Source organism: Cinclus cinclus, chromosome 7 (genome assembly GCF_963662255.1).
Source record: "Cinclus cinclus chromosome 7, bCinCin1.1, whole genome shotgun sequence".
NCBI lineage: Eukaryota > Metazoa > Chordata > Aves > Passeriformes > Cinclidae > Cinclus > Cinclus cinclus.
In genome coordinates, this window is record NC_085052.1 from 12,662,595 (window position 1) to 12,685,229 (window position 22,635).

At 47.8% G+C, this 22,635-nt stretch overlaps 1 protein-coding gene across 3 annotated transcripts in view; it reads right to left on the reverse strand.

Moving 5' to 3' along the window:
• Positions 1 to 9,191: 9,191 nt before the first annotated feature.
• Positions 9,192 to 22,635, reverse strand: part of SUFU (SUFU negative regulator of hedgehog signaling) — an 85,391-nt gene continuing 71,947 nt past the window's right edge. For all 3 annotated transcript variants that reach the window (XM_062496087.1, XM_062496086.1, XM_062496088.1), the window contains exons 11-12: positions 13,979 to 14,047; positions 9,192 to 10,860 (exon numbers count right to left, since the gene is read on the reverse strand). In XM_062496087.1, coding sequence (XP_062352071.1) covers positions 10,771 to 10,860; positions 13,979 to 14,047 — 159 coding nt within the window. In that variant the 3' untranslated portion in view covers positions 9,192 to 10,770. The remainder of the gene's footprint in view (positions 10,861 to 13,978; positions 14,048 to 22,635) is intronic.

The following is a 22,635-nucleotide window of genomic DNA, read 5'->3' on the forward strand; positions in this document are numbered from 1 at the left end:
CTTGTGCTGCCCGCTGCACTGCTGGCAGCAAACACCTTTCTGTCTATCCCTCCCTGCTGCCAGTCTCTGAAGGGATGGTTGGCTGCAGGTGGAGGTCACCCAGAGCCTGGCCAGAAAAAAGCTCAGGACTCTCCATGAGCAGAACCCCACAGCCCTGACAAACCTGTGGTGTGGACACCCACATCCCCTCCATGGGTGTCAGGAGAGTGGGAGGCTCCTGGAGTGAATCCAGCAAATGCATACCACTAAGGAGGGGCTGTGGCACCTGGCAGACAGGGTTAGCCTTTAACCACCCAAAACATGTCAGGAAGGGAGAGGAAATTCTTGAGGCATCTATTAACATAAAAGGAGTCATACTTTACGTTCAGTCCCACTTATGGCTTATAAATGATTACTGCGCCTTTTAATAAATGGTTAATCAAGTGTTAGAGTCCAAACAAGTTGATGGGTTGCTTATTACCACACTTTATAACCTTTTATGAATGCCTTCTGTCGATGTACTTATAAACATCCATACCACGTACTTCTCATGTCTTGACACGTTGGTCACATCTGTTTGAAGTTTATTAACTCTTGAGCTGCTTGCTAACGGCAAGCTGGGGGTGCCCTGCTATTTTTCTGTATCAATCTGTGTGGCTCAGAGGGCACACCTGCCCCAGCTGAGGGGTGGTGTGGGCATCCCTCTTCATCCAAAAGAGGCTCCAGGCAAGCAGGATGCAGCTGCATCAGAAATAAGTTGGCAGTGGGGTGTTGCTCTCAGGGGTGCTTTTTTTTTTTTTTTTTTTTTTTGCCACCAGGACAAACAGCCAAGGGAAGTCAGTGGGAGATTCTTCCTCTCTTGAAGTCACCAAGCCGAGACAGGACGTCGTCCTGCGCCACCCGCTTGAAACAAAACCACAAGTTCTTGGGCTCAGTGTAAGGGGGCTTGGGGGAGATTCTCTGGTCTGCAAACACAGGAGGTAAAACATGATGATTTAATGGGCTTTTCTGGAGTAGAAACCCACGGAAACATCATTGGCCATCACTGTTCCTGTGTAGCTGAAGCCCCCCTCCCACCATGTTGCAAATAATGAAATGAAACTTTCAACAAGCTGAATAATCAGAAAACAATTTTCCAATAAAATCATTCCCTGAAATCTCCTTTTAAGGCAAGGACTGGGGTTCCCACTGCCGAGCGTGTTCCCAACGCCTCACAGTATTGTTCGGCTGGCTGTGCTGGGGCTGGGCAGGCTGCCACACCGCCCTGTGCCCCCGGGAATGCTCCCTGTCACACGGCCCAGCCGCCCCTGCACTCCTGAGCCCCTTTGCCTTTATGTTTCCCCTTTTGCTGCAAACTTCTGATAATTTTCCTCTTCAAAAAGCAAGCGGGACATACAAGGTGCCACGTCCCAGTACGTGCTCCAGCATTTTTAACAGTCAGAGAGGAGATGTGTGCATTAAGCAGACAGGGATGATTTCAGCTGGGGCAGCAAGCTGGGTCTCCCAGGTCATCTTGGCCTTGGACGTTCTGGGAGATTTTTTAGTATCTAACCATCTTCCCTTGCTCCCTGCTGTCCAGCCCTTCCAGAGTGGGTACCCCATCTCCTGCAGCAGAAGCATCACCAGCTCAGGACAGCCCTGCTCGCTGCCCTCTGGCAGGTTATGATTTGTGGCCAGTGTAGAAAGTCTGAGGAAATGAGAATTATGGGAAAGGGCATTAAAAATACTCCTCACCCAGGAAAAACAAAAACCAAACCTGAGGTACACGTTTTTGGAAAGCCACTGTGGCAATGACTGCTGCCCGAAATGAAGCTGCAGGCAGTGCTTCCCTGTGGCAGGTGAGTGGTGGGGCATGGAGGGGACAGAGCCTGCACTGAGGCCACTGTGGTCGGGCTGCTATAGCCTGTCCAAACACTGCTTCAGTTCTTGTGAACGATGAGGTGACAGGGCAAGGTAAGGACATTTTTTTCCCCAGTGCAAACCCTGCCTGACAGCAGGAACAGTTACTCTGAAAGCTGTTTGGAGAAGCTGGAGCTTTTGAGCACGCTGTGGGTGCCTGGACAGGGAGCTAAGAGTGCTTGTCCTGTGCCAGAGGGAGGCAGCAGGATCTGGCCAAGCCTGGCTGCTCTGGGACCCTCTCCAGTCATGGCTTGGCCACAGAGCCCCCAGGAATACGGGGTGTTAACATATTGGGTCCTATGCACTCGTTCGTGTCGGGAGCTTTTCCTCTGCACTGAGGTGCTGCTGTTGCCAGCTGTGCCACAGACATCAGCTGGGAAAGATAGCAAACAGGAAAGAAATGAGGGGAAAAAGAGAAAATGAGGGAAAAGAACAATCCAAAGGGACCCAGTGTGCTGTTCTTCTGTGAATCCACATTTCTGGGTGTTGTATGACACATCCTTGTGGTCCAGGGGGCTGAAGCGTGGAGAACGCCTCCCTCCCATGTCTGCACCCTCCTGCCATGGGCTAGGGGAAATGCCATGGGATGAGCATGTGCCATGGAAAGGGGCATGCTATGGGGGTGATGTTTGCAAAGGGGTTGGGGATCAGAACTGTTCCTGGGTGCCCAAGTCCAGCCATGTTGGCTCTCTCCTGGGTGGGCAGGGAGCACCACGGCAGGTGGAGCCCCTTGATGTGGGGGATGCTCCCTTGTTCCACCCACGGGGGCCCATCACCCACCCTGCTCCATCTCCCTCTTTGGCTTTGCAGGGGCACCCTCTTCCCCACTGAGGTTCCCAGGCACTGCCATTCACTTCTCAGATGGGAAATGAGCCCCAACCCACTCTCCACACTCCAGAAAAAAAAATAAATAAAAAAAAAAAACAAGAGAGGAGCGAAATAAACAAACAAATCCCTTCCCTCTCCTGGCTTGGCATCTGCTCAGAGCCCTTCCATTATTAATTAGAGAAGCTGCCGGCGTTATTAGCAACAAACCGCTCCTAATGAAGTTCAGAGCCGCAGATCCAGGAGGGGCTCCCAGACACTGCTTTTCAGAAACCTTAATTAAATTCACTGCCCGAAGGTGCTTCTGGCTGGGGTGGAGGCAGAGCAGTGAGGCTGCCTGGGCTGGGCACTGCTGTGCCGGTGCTGGGGCTTAGGGGGAAGGGTGCCAGCAGGACAGGGGTATCCCACTGTGCCACAGCTCCACAGTCCCCTCCAGATTTTGGGCTGAACAGAGGAATCAGCTGGGATGCACTGTTGCAAAGGGGGTACTGCCTGGCCACCACAGGAAAGGCAAAAGTGTGTATTTTAATTCATTAATTAAATTAACCAAGTGGCCAGCCATGAGGGTTCCCAGCACTATGTGGTGTCCCTTGCTGCTCTGGTTCTGCTGTCCTTGCTGGAATGTCCTAACAGGACGGCCCTGTGCTTGTATATGCTTTGAAAACTGGAAAGGCAAGAGGAGTGAGGGGGTCTTGGACTAAAGAACCAGTTGTGGGTGGCCTCTCTCCCCCAAAGCCCCTGTCTGGGTAAATAACCTCACTTGGGGAACCCAGCTGACTATCAAGATTTCCTCAGGTGAGATGGTGAAACCTGGCCAAGCTGTGACGATATTCTCTTTGTCATGTCCAGCAGGGGCTGTTCTGCACTGGCAGAGCTTGGAGATCTCTCTGCTTTGCATTGAGGCTGGGGCAGTTTGTGTATGGATGCAGCTGTGGAAGAGGTCTTAGGAAAAGAATGGCTTTCACTCCAAACTTCAAAGGAAAAGGAATCCTTGCAGAAACCCTTTCTGACGATTGCTCCCCTTTTGATGCAGGGTGGGCTGAGACAACACCTGTGAAGAGCAAGTGCAAAACCTGCCTAGAGCTGGATTTTGGCTCTCCATGCATCCTTTCCTTTCCCTGTCATCCTTCCTCTGAACACTGCGATCTCCCTTCCCCCCCTGCCCTGATATTTCACCCTTTTTCTCTGGCCTTAAAGGGATTTATTACTGATGAGTGTAAAAAGATTACTGCAAAATCATTCTGTGTTACTGGGGAACCACTGCAACATGAGCTCAGTAATATTTTTTGCTAAGTGTTTGCTGTGTCTCTTCTCCGACATACTCAGTCTCTGTGCACACTTCCACACCCCCACAAATCCCACTGAAGCCAGGAGGCACTTGGCAGAGGACAGGAACACAGACCTGACCTGACACTCACCCCAGCTCCCTCCTTCCTGTGCTGGTGGATGAGGTTGCAGTCCCTTGGCCAACTGGCTGCATCCTTGGACCCACGTGCAAGCACTCCCCATTCCAGCTTGTCCAAAGAGCATGGAAAACCCTGGCTGTCAGGGCACTCAGGCTGCCTTGACTCAAGGGGTTTTGCCAGCAGATGCTTATGGAAGATGCAGAACCTGGCAGGTCCTGGGACTGGTCGTTTTCCTGCGTTTTTAGGGAAAAAAAAAGATCCCTTTCCCTCGCACACTTCTACTCCAGAGGTCTGGGCAAGAGACCCTGCTTCCCTGGGAGCAGGGAAGGTGGTGTCAACGAGGAGAAGGAGCTGCCAAAGGAGTTGCAGAGCTGAGCAGGAGACAACCAGTCCCACTGTGTTTCCCATAGAGAAGGACACTGACAATTCTGCAAATACCTTTAATTCACTTAGAATACACGGGAGGAAAAAAAAGTTTAGTGATTCACAAAAATATTACAAAAAGTCACGTGCAGGCGAAACACACCCAGCACTGCAATAACAATGTAAGAATTTACATTAGAAACTAATATATTTTAAAAACCTCTGCTAGTTCAGCTTTCCATTCGTTTTTTGTCTTTTATAAAAAAAAAAAAAGGACCGGGGAGAGGGAAGAAAGGCCATCTACAAGGTACTGGTACACCGGCCACAGAAACACAGGCTCCTTCCAGCCCCGCTGGGAGTGTGCTGGGGCTCCTCCATCCACATGACCCCCATGCCTGCAGACCACACACACACACACACACACACACACGGATGAAGTACTGAACAGTTCACCTCAGGGCTGCAAGGGCACCCCAGCAGTCAGGGTTTGCTGTGGTCCCAGTCACCTATATGTCCCCTGCCCTGGGAACCTTGCCTCTGCTCCCAGTCAGCACACAAAACAAGTAGTGTTCTCTTTATCCATTTAAAAAAAATGGAAAAGTTAGTGTATCCAGCCTGGGCTGGACAAGAGAAGGGTTTTGAAAGCATTAACTCGGGTTTGGAGCATGACTGTGGCCAAACTCAGAGTATCAGGACTACAGGGCTGGATGGGTGCAAGGAGCATCCCAGTATGGGGTCCAGGGCATCACTACAAGCCTCTAGAGGAATGCTGCCTGCTTCCACAGGGCTGCAAATTCCCACTTTGGGCAAAGCCAAAATCCCAGAGCCCCCCAGCCTGTGATCAGCCCCTAGCAGGACAACATGGCTACTCACACCCACCTCCCCTTCCTCAGCCCCTGTGGGTTTTGCATCCTGCTTGGTTCTGTAGGAAGAACAGCACAGGAGCCTCATCACCAGCACCACAGAGCCCTTCTGCTCCCATCCTGCTCGGGGCATTGTCAACAAGCCATGTTTATGTAGGACCTACCGCACACGGTGACAGCTCGCTCCCTCCCACCCTCGCCGCTCGTGCAGTGGAGAGTTTCCGGAGCCGCACTTTCGCTGCAGTTGGGCCCCAGGGAAAGGAACAAAGGAGCCATTTTCATCTCCAGCCTCGTTGGGAGTGAAGGGAGAGGGCAAGAGAAAAGACCAGTGTTTGCAAAACATGACAATCGGCAGGAAATTTTCCTCTGGCTTTTCGAGGCTGGGTTTTTTCCTCTCTCTCTTCTGCTTTTTAAAGAGGGCAGGCACAGCATCAGGACAGTTTGAAAACAACCAGGCCCTGGCCAGCCATATCTGCCATGTGCAGCCATTCCTGGGCTGATGATCCTCTCCTGCATCAGGGCTCCATGAGCCAAATGGTGAGTGATGCTGTGGTCTTCCAGTGAGGGAAAGGGACGGGGCAGCCCCTTCACAGCAGACTAGAAATGACGTTTGTGAACTGATGTGCCACTTATGATGATTTTATGATCTGTCAGCAACTTTAGGGGAAACAGAATCGTGGTAGAAATGAAGAGGTGGTGAAGCTCGATACACGACAGGTTCACTGCCTGAGAGACAAGTCGATATGGGACCACGTTTAAAACACATTTGCCACCTCAGGCCTATTCTCCATCGGAAATTTTGGAGTCAAGTCAAACACAAGGGTTGGGTTTTTTAAAAAGGAAAGAGAACAAGCAGAGACTGCACAACAGAAAAAAAACCATTATAAAAAACAGAGTTTGTTAGGTCGAAAGACTTAAATCCAGCTTTAAAATCTTAAGAGGTGAACCCCATAGGCAAATGTGAATTTTGAGATTGCTTTGGATACAATGCGGCTGCTGTGGAGGCTGGCATTTATCAATAGGGACAGATGCACAAAAAGGAATTCTTGGTTGCTTGACAATTTGTTTGCCCTTGCAGCTTCACTCACAGGAAAAAATAAGGCACAGTGTGTTCTCTCACAGAAGGGCAGTCACCCAGCCCCTGGGAGGTGGAAGGGCTCTCCTGGTGCTGGAACCCCTCCTCACCTGGCTGAGATGGAACAGCGGCTAAAGCCCAAGGCTTGATACAGCAGAGCCAGAAGGCACATGACCATACTCTGGGCTAGGGGAAAACTGGACACACAGGTCTAAGGGTTTCCTCTGGCCTGAAGCTTTTCTCCCCACCTGATGTGATGCTGCCTTGTCCTGGCCAGATACAAGTTGGAAAAGCAGGACTTGGACTCTGGATGCCAATCTAGGAGGAGAGAAGAGTCAAGCATTGCTTTCAAGTGTTTTGGGTTTTTAAAAAAATATTTCTACTGGTCCCAGATGAAAAACAACACAACTCTCACTTCTCCCAAGACCATTTGATGATCTGACGGTGTAAATTCAAAAGCCATCCAAGAGTAACTAAGTATTCAAAGCAAAGAGCTTCAGAATATAATTTCAAATCACTGTTGGCAATTCCATGTAGAGTAAAACCAATATACACAGTCCTCAAAGAATTAGACACAGCAGGCACCACCTACCTAAGCCACTGAAAATATGGTCACAGCAGCTACAAGACTGACTGCTCTGCTCAGATCACACCCTACATACTTTAATACTGAAATTACACATTCCTTGTCCTGTTTTTAATCAGAAATTGAGAGAAAGAGAGAAGCCCTGGCTTTTAAGACTTCTCCTATTTCAGAAATGCTGTCACATGTTGGATTTTCAATGCTCTTCATTTTTCCAAATATCTGAATTGACCTGCATCGCCAGATTTTTTTCAGGAGAGAAATCCTGTACTCACTGCTTTCTGAACTGCTTTCATTTTCATCTGGGTCACTGTCTTTAGCCAACACAAGCCCCACAGGTTTTGGCTCCATACAAACCTGCTTCAGGCCATCTACACAATCTAGAAAAAAATCAGCACCAGTGGTCCTACCATCTCAGCAGGTTTGGGCTAGAAAAACACAGTGGCATTTATTAACACTGATGACTTCCCTCTCTCAAACTACTTGCTCACTAAAATACAAAGGTTTCTTTTCCATTTCTTTCACACACAGACATGTCCTCTTGCCCCACGATGAAAATACTCAACCTTCACATCTCATTTACTTGCCAATGAGTAAGCTTTGGCATGCTTGCACACTTGATGTGAATCGTGAGGGCATGTCCTGTGGCTGCCCAGCTCTTCAGGACACTGAGTTAACTGCAACTTTCTTACTCTTAGATAAGTTGCTGAGAGGCAGCAACAGGACCAGGGAGCTTAAGAGCTGACTTTCACCAGATTCTCATAGTTGTTCTAACAATAAGACACAGAATTCTATTTTAGCAATTATTTGTCTAATATTTCCTCCCTTACCTAAATAGGAAGATTTCACTTCCTTCCCTTCAAGCCTTCCCCCCCCCCCCCCCCCCAATTGCTATCTGGCTACCAGCAAAAATCTGTGAGAAAGTGTCTCAGAAATAGAGATTTCTGGCATGCCACCTGTTCATAACTCAAATACACAGAACTATATATAAATACATGACATGGAACAAAAATACACACACACACACACACACACACACACAAGGATACTGGGTGGATTATCACATGCATTCAGCGTGCTCCCTCTGAAGTCAATGGAAACCCAGCCCAGAGCATCTGATGAGAGTAAATACGGTGAGGAAAACACTTGCATGAGAAAGGCAGAACTGGAGCACAAGCCAGCTTGGAGGAGGTGCTTTCCCTGCATACAGCATCATATTCCTGCTGTGAAGGTTCAAAGAGTTCATAGAGCAGGAGGTCCCAAGCTTTCCAGATGTGTGTCAGAGCCCAGAGAGGGTCTGATGGACTTTTCTCTGCCCCGTGCTGATCTCTGCAGGAATAGCAACAATTGACCTTCCAAATGTCCCTTCTCGACCAAGATGTGGATTTTAAGCTCATTTTAATGAGAGCTAGCATCTGGAAACAAGGAAGAACAGCCAGCATCATGGCAAAAGGCCAGCTCTGCTGCAGCATCCCCAGCAAGCTCGTACAAGAGCATCCACGGGCTACTGTTGGATGGCTTTGGGACAAAATTGTAGTTGCTGCCCTTGCCTTTTCCCACTGCCACAATTATCTGTTTGCTCATTATCTTGTGGTAGGACACTTGGACACATTGTTTTTGAAGCTGGACTGGTAGGTTTTCATGCCACTTTCTCATCCATGCTGTCCCTTGCACATACATTTAGAGTGCAGAAGGGATGCTTAGTGCTAACCAGGACAATGAAAACTGGCCAAGAGATCCCATGGATGAATGCAGTCTGCTACAGCACAGAAATCACTCTGGCTGGCACATGCAGATATCTGAAAGTTTGTTCTTTCACAGCAGGATTTTAAGATGATCCTCTGAGTTCAGACAAAATGACAAACTCATTTACATGTAAATTGCTTTCATAGCTTTGCAGAAAGGAAGGTTCTGCAGAGCAGTGTTGGACCCTGCATTTGGCCTGCCTTAAATTATAATATAAAAACAATTATAATAATACAAATACTACTTTGTACACAAAGCACGCCCTCCCCTGCAAACCCTGGCATGCTTCGGTAGGTCCTACAGCCCTCTAGTCAATAGTCACCCTCTCTGCACAGAGAGACATTGAGTAGCTTGCCTGAGGCCACAGAGGAATTCTGTAGCAAGTCCAAGTAAAGCTTTGTGGCTCCTAGCTCTGCTTCTTGACCAACATTAACCAGCCTCAAATATATGCAGAAAACATCAAAGCTGACTGTGCTGGGAAGAAATTAAATCAGAAAACAAACAGAAAACCAACCCCAGGGTACTGTGAGGCCTCCTGGACTTAGCTGTTTGATCAGGGGAGTTAAGTGTTAAAAGCTTTTGTTATACTTGTATTAGGATCACACAGCAACTGTGCATAAACCACCAGTTATCTTGTAGGCAGAATGGGGTGGAAGGAAAGCTTCACCTCCCCTGACAAGGAGTGAAGAGTTGTCACCAAAAGACAATAGGCAGAGGAAGGCTGGGGAATATGCATCAGAAACAACCTGCAGCAGCAGCAGGGGGTAAAGCCTGCGGTGGTTTGCTGCAGCATATCCATAGGGCCAGCAGCTGATGCAGACACACAACCTGGCACTGCAGAGACCGGCTCCTCTGCACGCGTTTTGCCCCAAGGAGGAAGCCACAGGGGTCTAGAGAGAGCATCTTTTCAAACTGGTTTTGATGCTTTACAGTTCAAACCCATCTGAAAGGAGGAAGGTCAGCAACAAGAGCCACCACAGCGAAGCTAGAGGGGAAAATGGAGCTGCACTAGGGCACAACCCTGCTGGAACAGGAGAACAGTTGGCTTCATTGAGGCTGAGTCTCCTCTCTGCTGTGCCAGGGCAGCAGAGATCTCCACTTCATATGCTTTCAAGCAGCCCCCTGATCCTGCAGAGCTGCTGAAGTTGTCCCTGTGAACAAATGATCCTTTCTAGCTTCTCAAATTCTGTACAATAGCAAGGAAAAAATACTTGACAGTATCTCTTTAAAGATAAACACACTGTAAACAGGAGATCTCCCCCACCCCTGTAGCTTTCTTCCTCCTGCTTGTGCAAAACCAGAGGTTGTGACCTTCCCTGGGGTTCAGGCACAAGGACAGGATGCACGAGAATAAAGTTGCCTCTGTTTGCAGTGATACCATAGCTAATAGCACCAAGACCAACACTTAAAACATGCCTAATTTGAGGGCAGGGAGGATCTGGATTTGTTTTTCTTGACTGAACTAGAAAGTTCATCTTTAAATCTGTTCAGCTTCAAGCATGTGAGCTTTTGGCCTCCTTTAAACAGGGGAAATACCATTCCATTTCTAAAAAGAAAAAAAAAATAGCACATGGAAGAACAGTTCTGCAGTCAGTAAAAGTTTGGCTAACAAAAGGACTCCAGAGTCACGTAAAGAACATTTAATCCATGGATTATAGGCTCGCACCTGGCAGAAATGTATGTGTAAATACAGGCGTGCAGAGCGTCTACACCCTGGGCTAAGGCAGAGGGGAGTTCTGCAGCTAGGAGAGAGAAAGGATTCTTACTACTAATTTTCATAGTTAAATATTTCTCACTCGCACTCACACATACGCAGGCTGTTCCCAGAGAGTTCAGCCTTGGGAAGGATAAAGGAAAGGGCTCAGTTCGGTCTGGGCTGGTGCTGAGTAGCTCCTCTTCTGTTTGCAGTGGTTGTGCAGCAAACTCTTTTTATTTTCAAGCAGAGTTTTTACTGCATTAATTATCCTGTGAGTCACTGGGTAATGGACAGTAACTTGGCTCTCCCAGTTGTTAGAATAGTGTAATTCAGCTCTAATGCAGTGGGCTGTCGAACACGGCATCTGGCAAGATGGAAACTTTCAGTTTCTTTTCAGGCCAGCTGTACTCCTTTGGAAGTTTAAACTGTAAGACAATAAAGAGAACCAGTTAATGCATATCACTGCAATCTGCCCAGAAAAAACAAAATTGTTGCAAAGGCAGGCAGCCCCATGTTATTATTTTTTAAAACAAGAGGCCACTAAGAAAACGTTTCCCCATCAGTATGTTTTGGACAGCAGTGGACATTAGATAATGTGGCCTATCTCAGCTGCCAAAGTAAAGTTCTTAGCCTTCAGCCCAAGCACTGTTTATTTAATCAGACAAATTTTGGAGGGTTTCTGCCCCTATCATCATTTCCCCTTCCCAACCTCTCAGAAGATTTGCAGCAGAAGTGTCTTCCCTCCCATCTAACCATGTCCTTCTCCTTTCACCAAGCCCAGCCCCCAGAGCCCACACTTGCTTTAAGAGTCTCAGGGCAACTTTCAAACCCCTGCTCTTCAGGGTGGAACACAGGTGAGCAATCAGAGCTCTGCTGGGTGACAGGCAAGCTGTGCTGCCATGGCTGGGGAGAGCCAATGTGCCTGCACAGCATTCCTACTCCAGTCCTTCCCACCTCTGGCACAAAGGCCTCATAGAGCTGTACAATGCCTTGTGCTCACACAGGCACTCAGCTGCTCAGGCTGTTTTGCAAACACTGGTTGAAGCACACAGAAGGGAGATTTTTTGACCCAGTCTGGTTTACACAGCATTGATTGTGGCCAGTGTTTCCCAAACAAAGCAAGTCCACTGGTCCCATCCTGATGTCCCTTCCTTAGGCTAGGAAGTCACCCCAATATCAACCCAAACACAAACATGCAGGGACAGAGCCTCAAGGAGCCTTACCACCAACCCTTCTCATAACCACATGACCAGTGCCCAAGCATTCACACAGATTGCTCAAACACAGCTCTGGGGTGGGGGTGAAGGCATGGGGTAGAATCTCTTAGGAACAAATCTCCCCCATCCACAGCTGAACAGCCATCAGTTCTGCATAGGCATTTCATGCAATCGCAGTGGCCAGCCTGAGGACCAAAACACATGGGGGATAGCTCTGGAAGCCGGTTTGCAGGTTCATTTTGTTTTCAAAACTGTACTGCACCCACTTTTGCACTGCCTTACCCTGTGATACTCCCTGACACCCTGATGGGACTCCCAGGGAGGAACTGGGGACAGTCCAAACCCAGTGACAATCTGCCTTGGAGGTGGCTAATTCAGAATGGTTATGGATACAGTGATCCTCTCCTAGGAGAGTCCTCAGACCCAGGCCAGCAGCACTGGAGGCTTCCCAGGGGCTGTTTGAATAAGAGAGCTGGAAATCATCAGACTTTATCCAATTACTTGTCTTTCTTTCCGTAAGCACCCTGTTTCTGATGGGCATCAACACAAGCTCAGTGTGAGGTTCCTGCTAAAGGAGATCCCCTCCAGCTGCCTGCTCCACAGCAAGGGTGTCTCTAACATGAATTTGCTCCTGACCTTGCTCCATTTGCAGCTGCCCATGAGGGTAACCTGCAGTTGGTATCCATTGACCTTAATACGGTGGTGGTTCATGGTCTGATCCATGATCTGGGGGCACAGCAGGAGGATTCTTCAGGATAGAGGCTATCACAAATTCCTGTTCGTTATCCTCTATGAAACAAACAGCTCAAGTTCCATTTAAGTTTTTTACAAACTCAAGCCCTGTGTGTAGCTTGCACCATGTAATCTACTGGCCCTGCACAGCTCAGGGAATTCTGAGAGTCTGTCTAGGACATGTGAAAAATGCTAAAGATACTCAGACAGATTATTTCACTTAATTTCACTTAATACAGGTGGCTCTTTATGCAAAGGGAAGACTCCTCACAGCGCTTAATTCTACCACATGAACATCATCAGCAACAAGGCTGCTGAGGAATGCTTTCACTTGGCCCAACCTGGATCCTGCAAGTTACAAATCCTTGGAGGAATCTGGATGCTAAAAGATCACATTTCATTTCAAGTATTTTCCTTTTTATAAACAGCAGTGGTTCCAAAGCAATCCTCTTGGAGAAGTCATCCTTTGGATTTGTTTGTTTTTCACTTTTTAATTCAGCAAAGTCACAGTGACTGGGAACCAAACACCCTGTTGCTGTGCCAGGAGCTGCCATGCTCTTTGCCTCAACAGACAGAAAAGTTACATGAGCCATCCAAAGCCTTCACTAAAGGGCCTTCAAACCAAAGTGCTCCTGGGCTTCCATGTCACTAGCAAAAATGAGCTTTGGATTAGGTTTAACTGGATAAAAGCTGGCCTGAAAATCACTGCACAGCCAGCAGCGTGCTCCCCTCACTCACACAGTGAAGAACACCCTGGCATTAAGTCAACTCTGGATTAAACAATTAGAGCCCTGAGATTTTTCCTGGGGGGAGGGGAGCAGAGAAAGGGATGTGAGGGCTGCTCTACAAGCCAAGGAAAGTTTCTTTAGAGTCTGCAGGGAGCTGTAAAAAATGGGATTAAAAATATTACATGTCATTTCTGCCACTGATCTTTGAAGTCAAGCAGAATATTTATATGGCATGCCTGGGAGATGGGGTGTTAAATGTTCCCCAGGAAGAGATCACATGGCAGTGGGAAGTTTAGTACCAGCTTTATAAAGCCCCCCTGGCTGTTGCTGTAATGCTTCCAGACTGGTGATGGTCCTTCACACACCATGCAGGGCCAGCAGGTGAAGGCCAAGTAGCAGATGTGAAACAGCCCTGCTTGCTTACCAAACCCACTAAAGGAGGCCCATACAACAGACAGTTCAAAAGTAAATGTGCTGCCACCACTTTCAGCCTTTCTGAAAGCAGGGAAGGTGATGCTCTATGAGCTGCTGGTGAGGACAATATCTGTGCATGGCATGGAGGAAATCCTGCCTCCTGGCCCAGGGGCTTCACTGCTTTCATTTGAGGTGCTCAGATACCATTCTGGAAAAGATGCTGATGGAAATCAAAACGCAGAGTCTCCCTTAATACCTATCCCTGTCTTGTATTTCTTGCAATCCCTTCTCTTGGTGCCTCACAGCAGATGTGAAGGCTTAGCATGGCCTCAAGTCTACGGATGGGGCAGGGCTGCAGCCTGCAGGCTGAGGGGAGGATCAAAGACAAGCTGCAGGATGGGCTAAGCTCTCTGGGACAGTACATGGAAGATATAGGAATGATGCAGCCTTACTTCCTCTGGAGAATTCAGATCTTCTAAATCTTCCAGCATTCTCTCTACAAACTCTTCAGTCAATAGGATCTGCAAAGGAAAGACAGTATTTTACACCTTTACACTCTTAGTTTTAGCTAATTGCAAGGAACAGCAGGACTTGTGCACAGAGCAGACTGTACCAACTCACTCCTTCCCCTATGTCCTTCTTTACCACAATACAAAGGTTTGAGGGCAAGGAGCTCCTAACTTTGTCTTCCACCCCAACCACTGAAAAAAAGGTTGAAATTATACAGCAATCTTTTTTGACCCTCAATTACCTCCCTCAGTCTAAAATTAGAGGCTCAGCTTTAGACAGAAAGAGGGGGGAAGGAGGAAAAAGGGTCAAGATAACAACTGTTGGAGAGACAGTGGAAGACAGGAGCTTTCATCTGATCCAATGAAGTCAAGCTCACAGTTTAATCAGGAAACAGCAGCATAGGAACAGCCAGAGACCCACACAGAGCTGGTGCTCTGGGCATGGGGGAGGGCCTGACCCCAGTACAGCACATGGTTCACATGAACCAGATGCTAGGTATGGGAAATGCTCCCAGAGGTGCCCATGTGAGGCACCCCCATGTTGTGAGGGCACATGCCCATCCTGTGTGCCTGTGCTAGGAAAGCTTTTGGCTTATCTCAGAACCAGGCTGGCAAGCCTGAAGCAGTCCAAGAAAACAGATGCTATCAAGTCAGAAGTCCTGGATGAGAACCACGACCCCAGCTCCATGGAGTCCCCAAACCACAGAAACCAGAGACATCACAGGGGAAATCAGCCCCGGGAATTCAAGCAGAGGAACTCCCACCCTTTTTAAAAAAATATGTGATAGGCAAAAGCAAACACATCCTGCCCTCTTCACAACAGCCGCAAAGGCCAGAGCTCCAGGCAGGACAGCTGGCTTGGCACAGGAGCAGAGACGGCAGTGCAGGACCAGGCAAACATCCCCACACAGTGAGGGGGCCTTGGAGCAGCATTCCTGGGAGTTAGGTTGCAGCAGCATCCAGTGGATTATTATTTCCATTTTAGCCTACAGGTTTGTTTCTTTCCCACTGCTCCTCCTTTCCTTCCTCTGGTCCACCCTTTCCTCCTCTCTGGCATTATTTTCCATGCAGAAGATCCCACCATTCCCATACCCCCTTTCTCACCCTTCCTCTCCCTGGCTTCCCAGCCAGGAGCCCTGTGCTCTAGGGAAGGGACTGTTCTAGCACCAAACAGTGGTGGAGTTAAGTGGCCAGTTGCACTGCTCTCCACCCCTCATCTGGAAGAGGGGCAGCCAGGTTGTCCCACTGTCCTGCAGGAAGCCCACCTCCCGTGCCCACTGGCTGCTTAGGGCCAGTACCACCAGTGGAAAGTGAGTGACTGCCAGGATGCCATGGGCAAGTGGAAGTCTCTGGGCTCCATTTTGGCAACATGTAAGTAGTACTATTGGACAGAAAGAGAAAAGGAAGACTCTGGTCTCCCTTTCTTCTTTTATTGGGTAAGATAAGGATCCAAAAACCACCAAATCCAAGGTGTCTGCAGTCCTCTCCCCTCAACACTGCCACACTGCTGCCACTACGCACAGATTTCCTGGGGAATAACGGAATCACAACCTCCCCTTTTCACTAAATTCCCCCCTTCACTTAGCTTCAACCTGCCTATGGCCTATGGCTCCAGTGTTTATGACCAAGTTGCTCAGCATGAATGCAGGCACCTTTACCAGGCATTTCTGATCATACCTCGAGCCTGAAAAAACTGTGCTTCAGCTTGGAGCCAGGAGCTTGCTGCTTTGGACAGGACTCTGCAACCTGGCACCAATCTGCAGACTGGCAAGCTGAGGAACATTGCACTGAAACACGCAGTGCCACCGCAAACTGCTGCAGTCTCCTTGCAGGGGCCTGCAACTCTTCTGCCTGTTGAACTGGAGACACTCATTTGCTGACTGTTTGCAGGAGGAGGGAGAAATCTGTCCCTCTTGGAGGCAAGAGGGCAACCTGATCGCTCAGCTCAGGAGGAAGGGCTGGGTGGGGAGCTGGGGCTCTGCACTGAGCGGATTGCTTTCTGCGGAGGTGCAGTCTGCAGTGGGGTGAGGGAATGAAAACAATTTGGCAGACATCAAAATCTACAGAACAGCCGGAAAAAGGAGGAGGAATTGGTATTCACAGCAATCAGGCCAGGAGGAAATGAATATTCAGCCATCCACGGATGAGCAAAAATGCCAGAGGTTGGGATGGGTGAGAGAGCAGGAATGAGGAGCTGCAGCTTTGGCAGGGAAACTAGAAGACAAGCGCAGCAGGAAGACCCCTGGGCATTCCCAAGGTGCCACAGGCAAGAGAGGAATGGGAGCCACGTGTGCAAGGCAGCCAGCTGTTCTGAGGCTGTAAGAAAACAAGACAGGGTATGCAGGGGTAAACAGCAAAGGGTGGAGAGAATGAAGGAGGGAACAGGTCAGGTCTTGGCTAGGGACAAACCTATGTGGAACACTGTGCCTAGCACCAAAAACGGGGTGTGATGCCCTAAGATGGCTGAGCCAGTCTACAGCTCACTGCCCTCTCTCAGTGAATTTTGGAAATCCAACTGAAAAAAACACAAATTCCACTGAAGTACTGAGCTGAACTGGCTCCCTGAAAGATCTGACAAGTGGAGTGAGACTGGAGACCACATCTCAGCTCAGCTGCATTTGGGGGCTCAAAGCAAAGGCAGCCTGCTCTGTGCAGCATGTGAGGAAAGATTGCAGTGCCTTCTGCAAGCCCTGCATGGACAGTTAACTTTGGTGGAGGGTAGCGTCACAGGCTGCAATGACAAACTGCTGCAGTGACATTCACACACACAGTGTGTATCTCAGAGCCTGTCCTTAACAGTCCAAGTCAGAAAAAAGGCCACCCCAAGTCCTACTATGCCATACTGCTGGGGAGACCTGCCTTCTTTCCTGAAGTAGGGAGACTCCAAAGTGAAGGTGTAACCAAATGTACAAACAGCCATGTCCTATAACACAGGAAACTGGCACTCTTGCGGCTCTCCTGAGGATGCAGGGGGAAGGCATGTGCCAGCAGGACAACAACTGTTTAAGAGGGCTTGGAAGCAAGAAGTATTGTCATCCTGGATTTGTGTCTAGACAAGATTTCTCCTGTTAGAAGTAGCCCAAACAAAACGGCCCAAGTACTCTAATGCCTGTGCTCATACATAGATCAGGCTGCCATCCCCACCTGCAATCATCTAAACCACCTTTGTGCTGGTGAGTCTTACAGAGAAGGCTGAAAATAAATCCAATCTGATCTCAGTGCCCCTCACTCATATTTCACATTTCCAATTCCTGTAGCATGCCTGCTCCTGCACAGTATGATACCCCATTACATTAACACGCACACATTGTATGTGCATGATATTAAAGGTGACATTCCCAGCAAATAAACATGACAGACTGCCATTGCTCTAGGCACCTAATTTAATTTCCTCTGGGATTTAAACCTTAGAAGCTCAAATTAAACAAATAGGCCTCACTCACTTTATAGTTCAGAACTGAATCGGAGTTTTCCTCTGATGCTGTTGACTGATCTTATCAACAGGACACTAGACAGAGATCACAATGATGAAGCAGCTTTTTCCCTTCCCAAAGGAAAACAGAGCCCCACTGTTGTGCTGCAGCCCTGGGAAAAGCCGACACAATGTGGAGGGCAAACGAAGCCATCCCAGGTGCACTGAACAAGCCTCTTCTCCCATGAAATCTCTCGGCCGGTGCTGAGGAAGCAAAGGAGCAGTCTGAGCAGGTGTGCTGCGTGCTGCAGCAGCCCAGTGCTCGCAGTGCTGTGTTTTCACATCCCTGTGCAAACACCCAGCCTGCCAAAGCTGGTCACAGGGCGCAGCTCAGCCTGTGCAATGGCTGTTTGCAGTATGAACAGTGAATGGCCCTGCCAGCCAGCTGTGGGCATCTGAAACAACTCCTTGGGTGCTGCACAGTCCTGCTCACACCAGGATCTCCCAGACCTGACCTAGAGAGGCCTAGACATGTGCTAAACCTCTGCCAGCAGATCTGGATTCCTTTTGCTCTGTTTTGTGGCACGGAGTCATGCTACAGATACTCGGAAGATGACTGACTAGCCAGAAGATAAGTCCCTGTTTTCTATCACAGGTACTTACCACACAACTGAGGTACAAAGTTCGGGTTCTCATCACTTCACTAACAGCTGCAAGTGTCCAGACATGTTCAGAACACCAGACTAGGCTGTTTCATTCAGGTGGACGTGCTCAGGGAACACATGCTGTCTCCCTCTCGTGGCAAGTCTCACCTGAGCTTGCTGAAACCTACTTCTTATCCACAGGGCTCACCTATGGGTCACCTGAAGGAGTTTGTGTTGAAGCTTTCTGTGTTGAAGCTTTCATACCCACATCTGACTGAGAAATCTGTATCATGACTTGTTACAGGTACTCCGCTGCAGGTATATGAAAAAGGATGAAATCTAAAAGTGTACACAAGATCACGGGCCTCCAAATGAGTTTGGCTGACTTTGAAAGCAGCTGGTGCTTAAAACATTAAAGACTTTATAGTCAGCTAACAGGTACCACCCCACAGTTAACACCCCATCTCACTCTCACTGCAGGCTTCAACACTGCCAGGAGGGATTGAAATTTTCAGCTCAGGAAAGGATACTGGGGACAGAGGTCACACCAATGCTGAATGCCTGGCACAGCTGGCAAGATTTCCATCAAAGAAGACTCTAAGAGGCTGAGCTAGGAATCAAGCTGCACCTGTGCCCAACTTAAAGAAATGTGCTTTGCCCAGAGCAAGGCACAAGCAAATGGCCCAGCTACACTGAAGCAGAGGTTTTTACTGATAATACTCAATTTTCTTGCCTACCTAGGAGAAAACCAAACAATCACACTTTGCACCAGTGCTCTGTTTGCATTAAACACTGCAAGTTGCTTTTCTAGCAGGTTGGTCAAAGAAAGGAAACCATGTTTTATTAGTTCTGGACTTAGTACAGAGCAGGCCTGTATGCATGGCCAGAGAAGGTGGGGACACATTGCAATAAACCCCTATGTAAACCACACCAACCCTTTTAAAAAACTGTTCATCCATTGGGTGCTATGCCTGGAACAGGTGGAACAGTTGTATCCTAAGACAAATCATCTGTTGCATCAGCAAATATCCAGTAATTTTTAGGAGTCCTTTGCCCTGAATACGTTTCAGCTTAATTCTTGCTGTCAGCACAGCAAAAAGTTTAGTTAGAGGGTGTCAGCCTTTCCCACTGAAATTTCCACCAATAAAATCCTCTGATGAACCATGTGTTGTGCCACAGGCACCCCCCCAGCCCACCTCTCTGCTCTCTCCTTGACCTGGCCTTCTTTGCACTGCTTTGCTCATACTACAAGTGGTTCAGGGTAGAGGTCTTGTCACATCATTGTTCTATGTCAGGCCAGCCCTAACACTGTTTGAAAAGGCCACCTTGCCGCCTGAATCTATCACAGCTCTCACTACAGCCTCAAAGGTACCAGAATTGCAACAAACACCTCTGATGGGAAATTCCACTGCTGCTCTTCCAGGAGATTCACAACCCCCCTTGTAAAAGAGAAACATCCACTCACAGATGCCTCAGGGACCCTATTGCTTCACACCATGATGTTACAATCCCAGAAGAGGAAGTATAGGATGACACTGAAAGATTTTGACCTTGTGGAATCTTTTCATGACATTCTCAGTCACAAGGCTGATCCCAAGGACCTGAGCTCCTTTAGAGCCCAGACTGATGAGATCTATTGTGCAGACAAGGCTTCTTTGATTCAATACATAAAATTTGGCTCAGCTGGGGAAAGGGCTGGCAAGGGAGCCAAGACAACAGGCAAATCCAATTCTTTCAGTAAGAAAAAGTAAAGGCAGAACAGGCACTTCAAGGAATGTACTAAGTGGGTGGAAGACAACCTACACAAAGTAGCCAAAATGTAGTTTGAGTGGCAAGGGAGGGGCATTAGGTGGCAGGATAGACAGATTAAGGATGAAAGAACCTGACTCATCCAAAACTAGCCTGGACAAAGTACTAGAGAACATGCTGCAGGAGAGTTGACATCGGGAGGATCATCATGTTCTAACGGTGCATTGCTACCCTAGACTGTCTCCCAGTGCCTCATTCAGCTGTGAGGGAGAAGAACACAACAGGGTAACACAGTAAGGTTGTGGGGAGTGTTTGGGGCATACAATAAACTTCCTGGAAAACTGCTAACTTGGGTTTCTAAGACCTGCTCAAGAATTTGGGGGAAGCCACTCAAAAGATTCTGAAAAATAATTTCATGAGTAGACACATAAAACTGCTTTGGAGGAGAGCAGGCTGTAGTTGTACACAACTCAAACCAGCTTGTGGGTGTTGTCCTTAAACTCACCATGCTAGGAATAACACAACTATTCCAGTGTGGGGAGACCAAAAATCAATCCTATGTCTTCAAGAGAGGACATGACCCATAGCTACCACTTTACAAGTGAGCATTTTGAGCATCAGAGTAGCTCTTTCAAATGTTGCTTTGAACCTCTGTTGCTGCCATTATGCCAATGTGCATAAATGATTTAACATGTGGTCTAGCACAGAGAAGAACCAGATGTGCTCATTTCCAGGGGAATGTCCTGACTCTACCGGAACAAAGTCATTCTCTTATGCACCCTGTCTCTGTGACTAATTCAGTGTTTTATATGATGTGGAGCAACTTCAATTGGAAGAGTTAAGGAAGAACCAAAATACCCTATAGTTGTGGTGCCCATAAAGCAAAGAACTAGAAATAGGGGTTCAAATTAAAGAAAAGAAATAAATTATGAATAAAGTATGAATTTCTCATATCCTATGTCAACATTATATCCCTTAAATATTGATTAGAGAAGGCAAACTTCTAACACCTCCAGCCCTATTCTGCAAAACCAGATTTTTTTCCCCGTTTTTATTGAAGAAAACTTTCTTATTTCTGGTTTCATTCAACATAAAAGGATTTTATTTCAGCTTTTGGTCTCTTTAAAGCTTTTGTTTCAGCAAGAAAAACTGAAAATATTTAAAGATTGGGTTCAGGCTGATCTTCTTTCCCAGATTTTTCACTTAGGTTGCCAAACCAGAAGAATGGATCGTCCCCCATGACCCTGCTCACAGTAATCCCCCCTCTGCTGTGACTGCCAGCATAGATAGCACATGTTGATAGCTCCTGCATGCTGGATGCTTCCCACAGCTTCCATGTACCTATCCTGCCTACAGGCACATTTAACATTTTCTATGAAAGGTTTGACCTTGCTGTCCTAAGCCTCAACTTATTTTTCCATGCTGGATGCCTTGTTTTTGATTTTTTCTAAAGATTTTTAGGGAAAAATGAATTGAGAGAGGTATTTTGGAAAAAGCATATTTTGACAGTACTAGCAAATTCATATGATAATTTTGTTGGCATGAGAACCACCTTTTATGAAGAGGGTGATGAACATTAGCAAACAAGTGCTCTGGAGGACAAGGGAAAGTCTTTTTCCTGATCATTAAAATGCTTTGCTAAGTCAGAAGTCTCTGAAAGTACTGTTTGCCCATAGCCTATATGAGAAATGAAGAGTCCTTCTTCACTAACCATGTCCCAGCCCAAGTCAGCTTGCCCCAAAACAGGGCAGAGGTAGCTAAGGAGTGATTTTTCCTCTGATCATTGGTCTGAGAGGTAAGGAATGTCACCAGGCACATCAGAACTAATGGCAGGGAAACTCTCCAGCACTCTCAGTGTTTCTGCTGGAAGTCAGACCATGTGGAGGAGGAGGAGAAGGAATTTTCCAACTTGAATGAAGGGGAGGAGAGGAAAGCAGAGACGGGTCAGGATGAGGCGAAGACGGAGACAGAAAAACAGGATGAAGGGCAGATCAGATGCCAAAGCTGGGGACAACAAAGGGCAAGGAGATGGGAGAACCACATTTCCACAGCCTTAACATCCACATGCTGTCAGATGGACATTGGGAACCTACTGGCATGGAAGGTGAGCAAAGAGGGGCCCCCAAAAGGGCCTGGTGCCAAAGGGTAACACCCCACCACTGCTGTGAGCTCTTCAGTTCACACAGAGACTCTCACATTGTGCTGAGAATCAGGGGGTGCCAAGTGCCAATGATCCATAGCCTCCACCCGCCTAACAGGACTAGTCCCAAACCCAAGTAAATTACCTGGAAAAAATACCCTCTGCATTCAGAGTTGAGTGACACTGGGCATACAAAACTTTGGAAATTTCTGCACAGAAACTATGCCATGCTAATTTGGCCCCAGCATGTGTCTGCCTCAGGAAACAAATCTGTAATCACAGGATCACCTGCAGTTTTTCTCCAGCAAGACCTCTGCCCTGCTCAGTCCTCAGGACGGTTCTGCTCACTGAATGCAGCACTGGTTATCATTTCTTTTCATTATCATTCAACTTGCTTCCCCATTCTCTCCTACTCTCTTTCTCCTTTATTTACTATGCTCCATCCAACTACTGCCAGCATGGATAACACTGGAAATACCTAATCTTATTGTCCACCACTCTCTCAACCTCTGATGTGCTTGGCCTCACATTTCTGCAAGGCAGGGAAGTGCTCCCCTCCATATAGCAGATGGGGGTGGAGGTTCAAGGAAGTAGAGATTTAAAAGTCACAGAGAAAACCTGCAAGAGCAGGAAGCTGAACATGGGTCTTCGACCA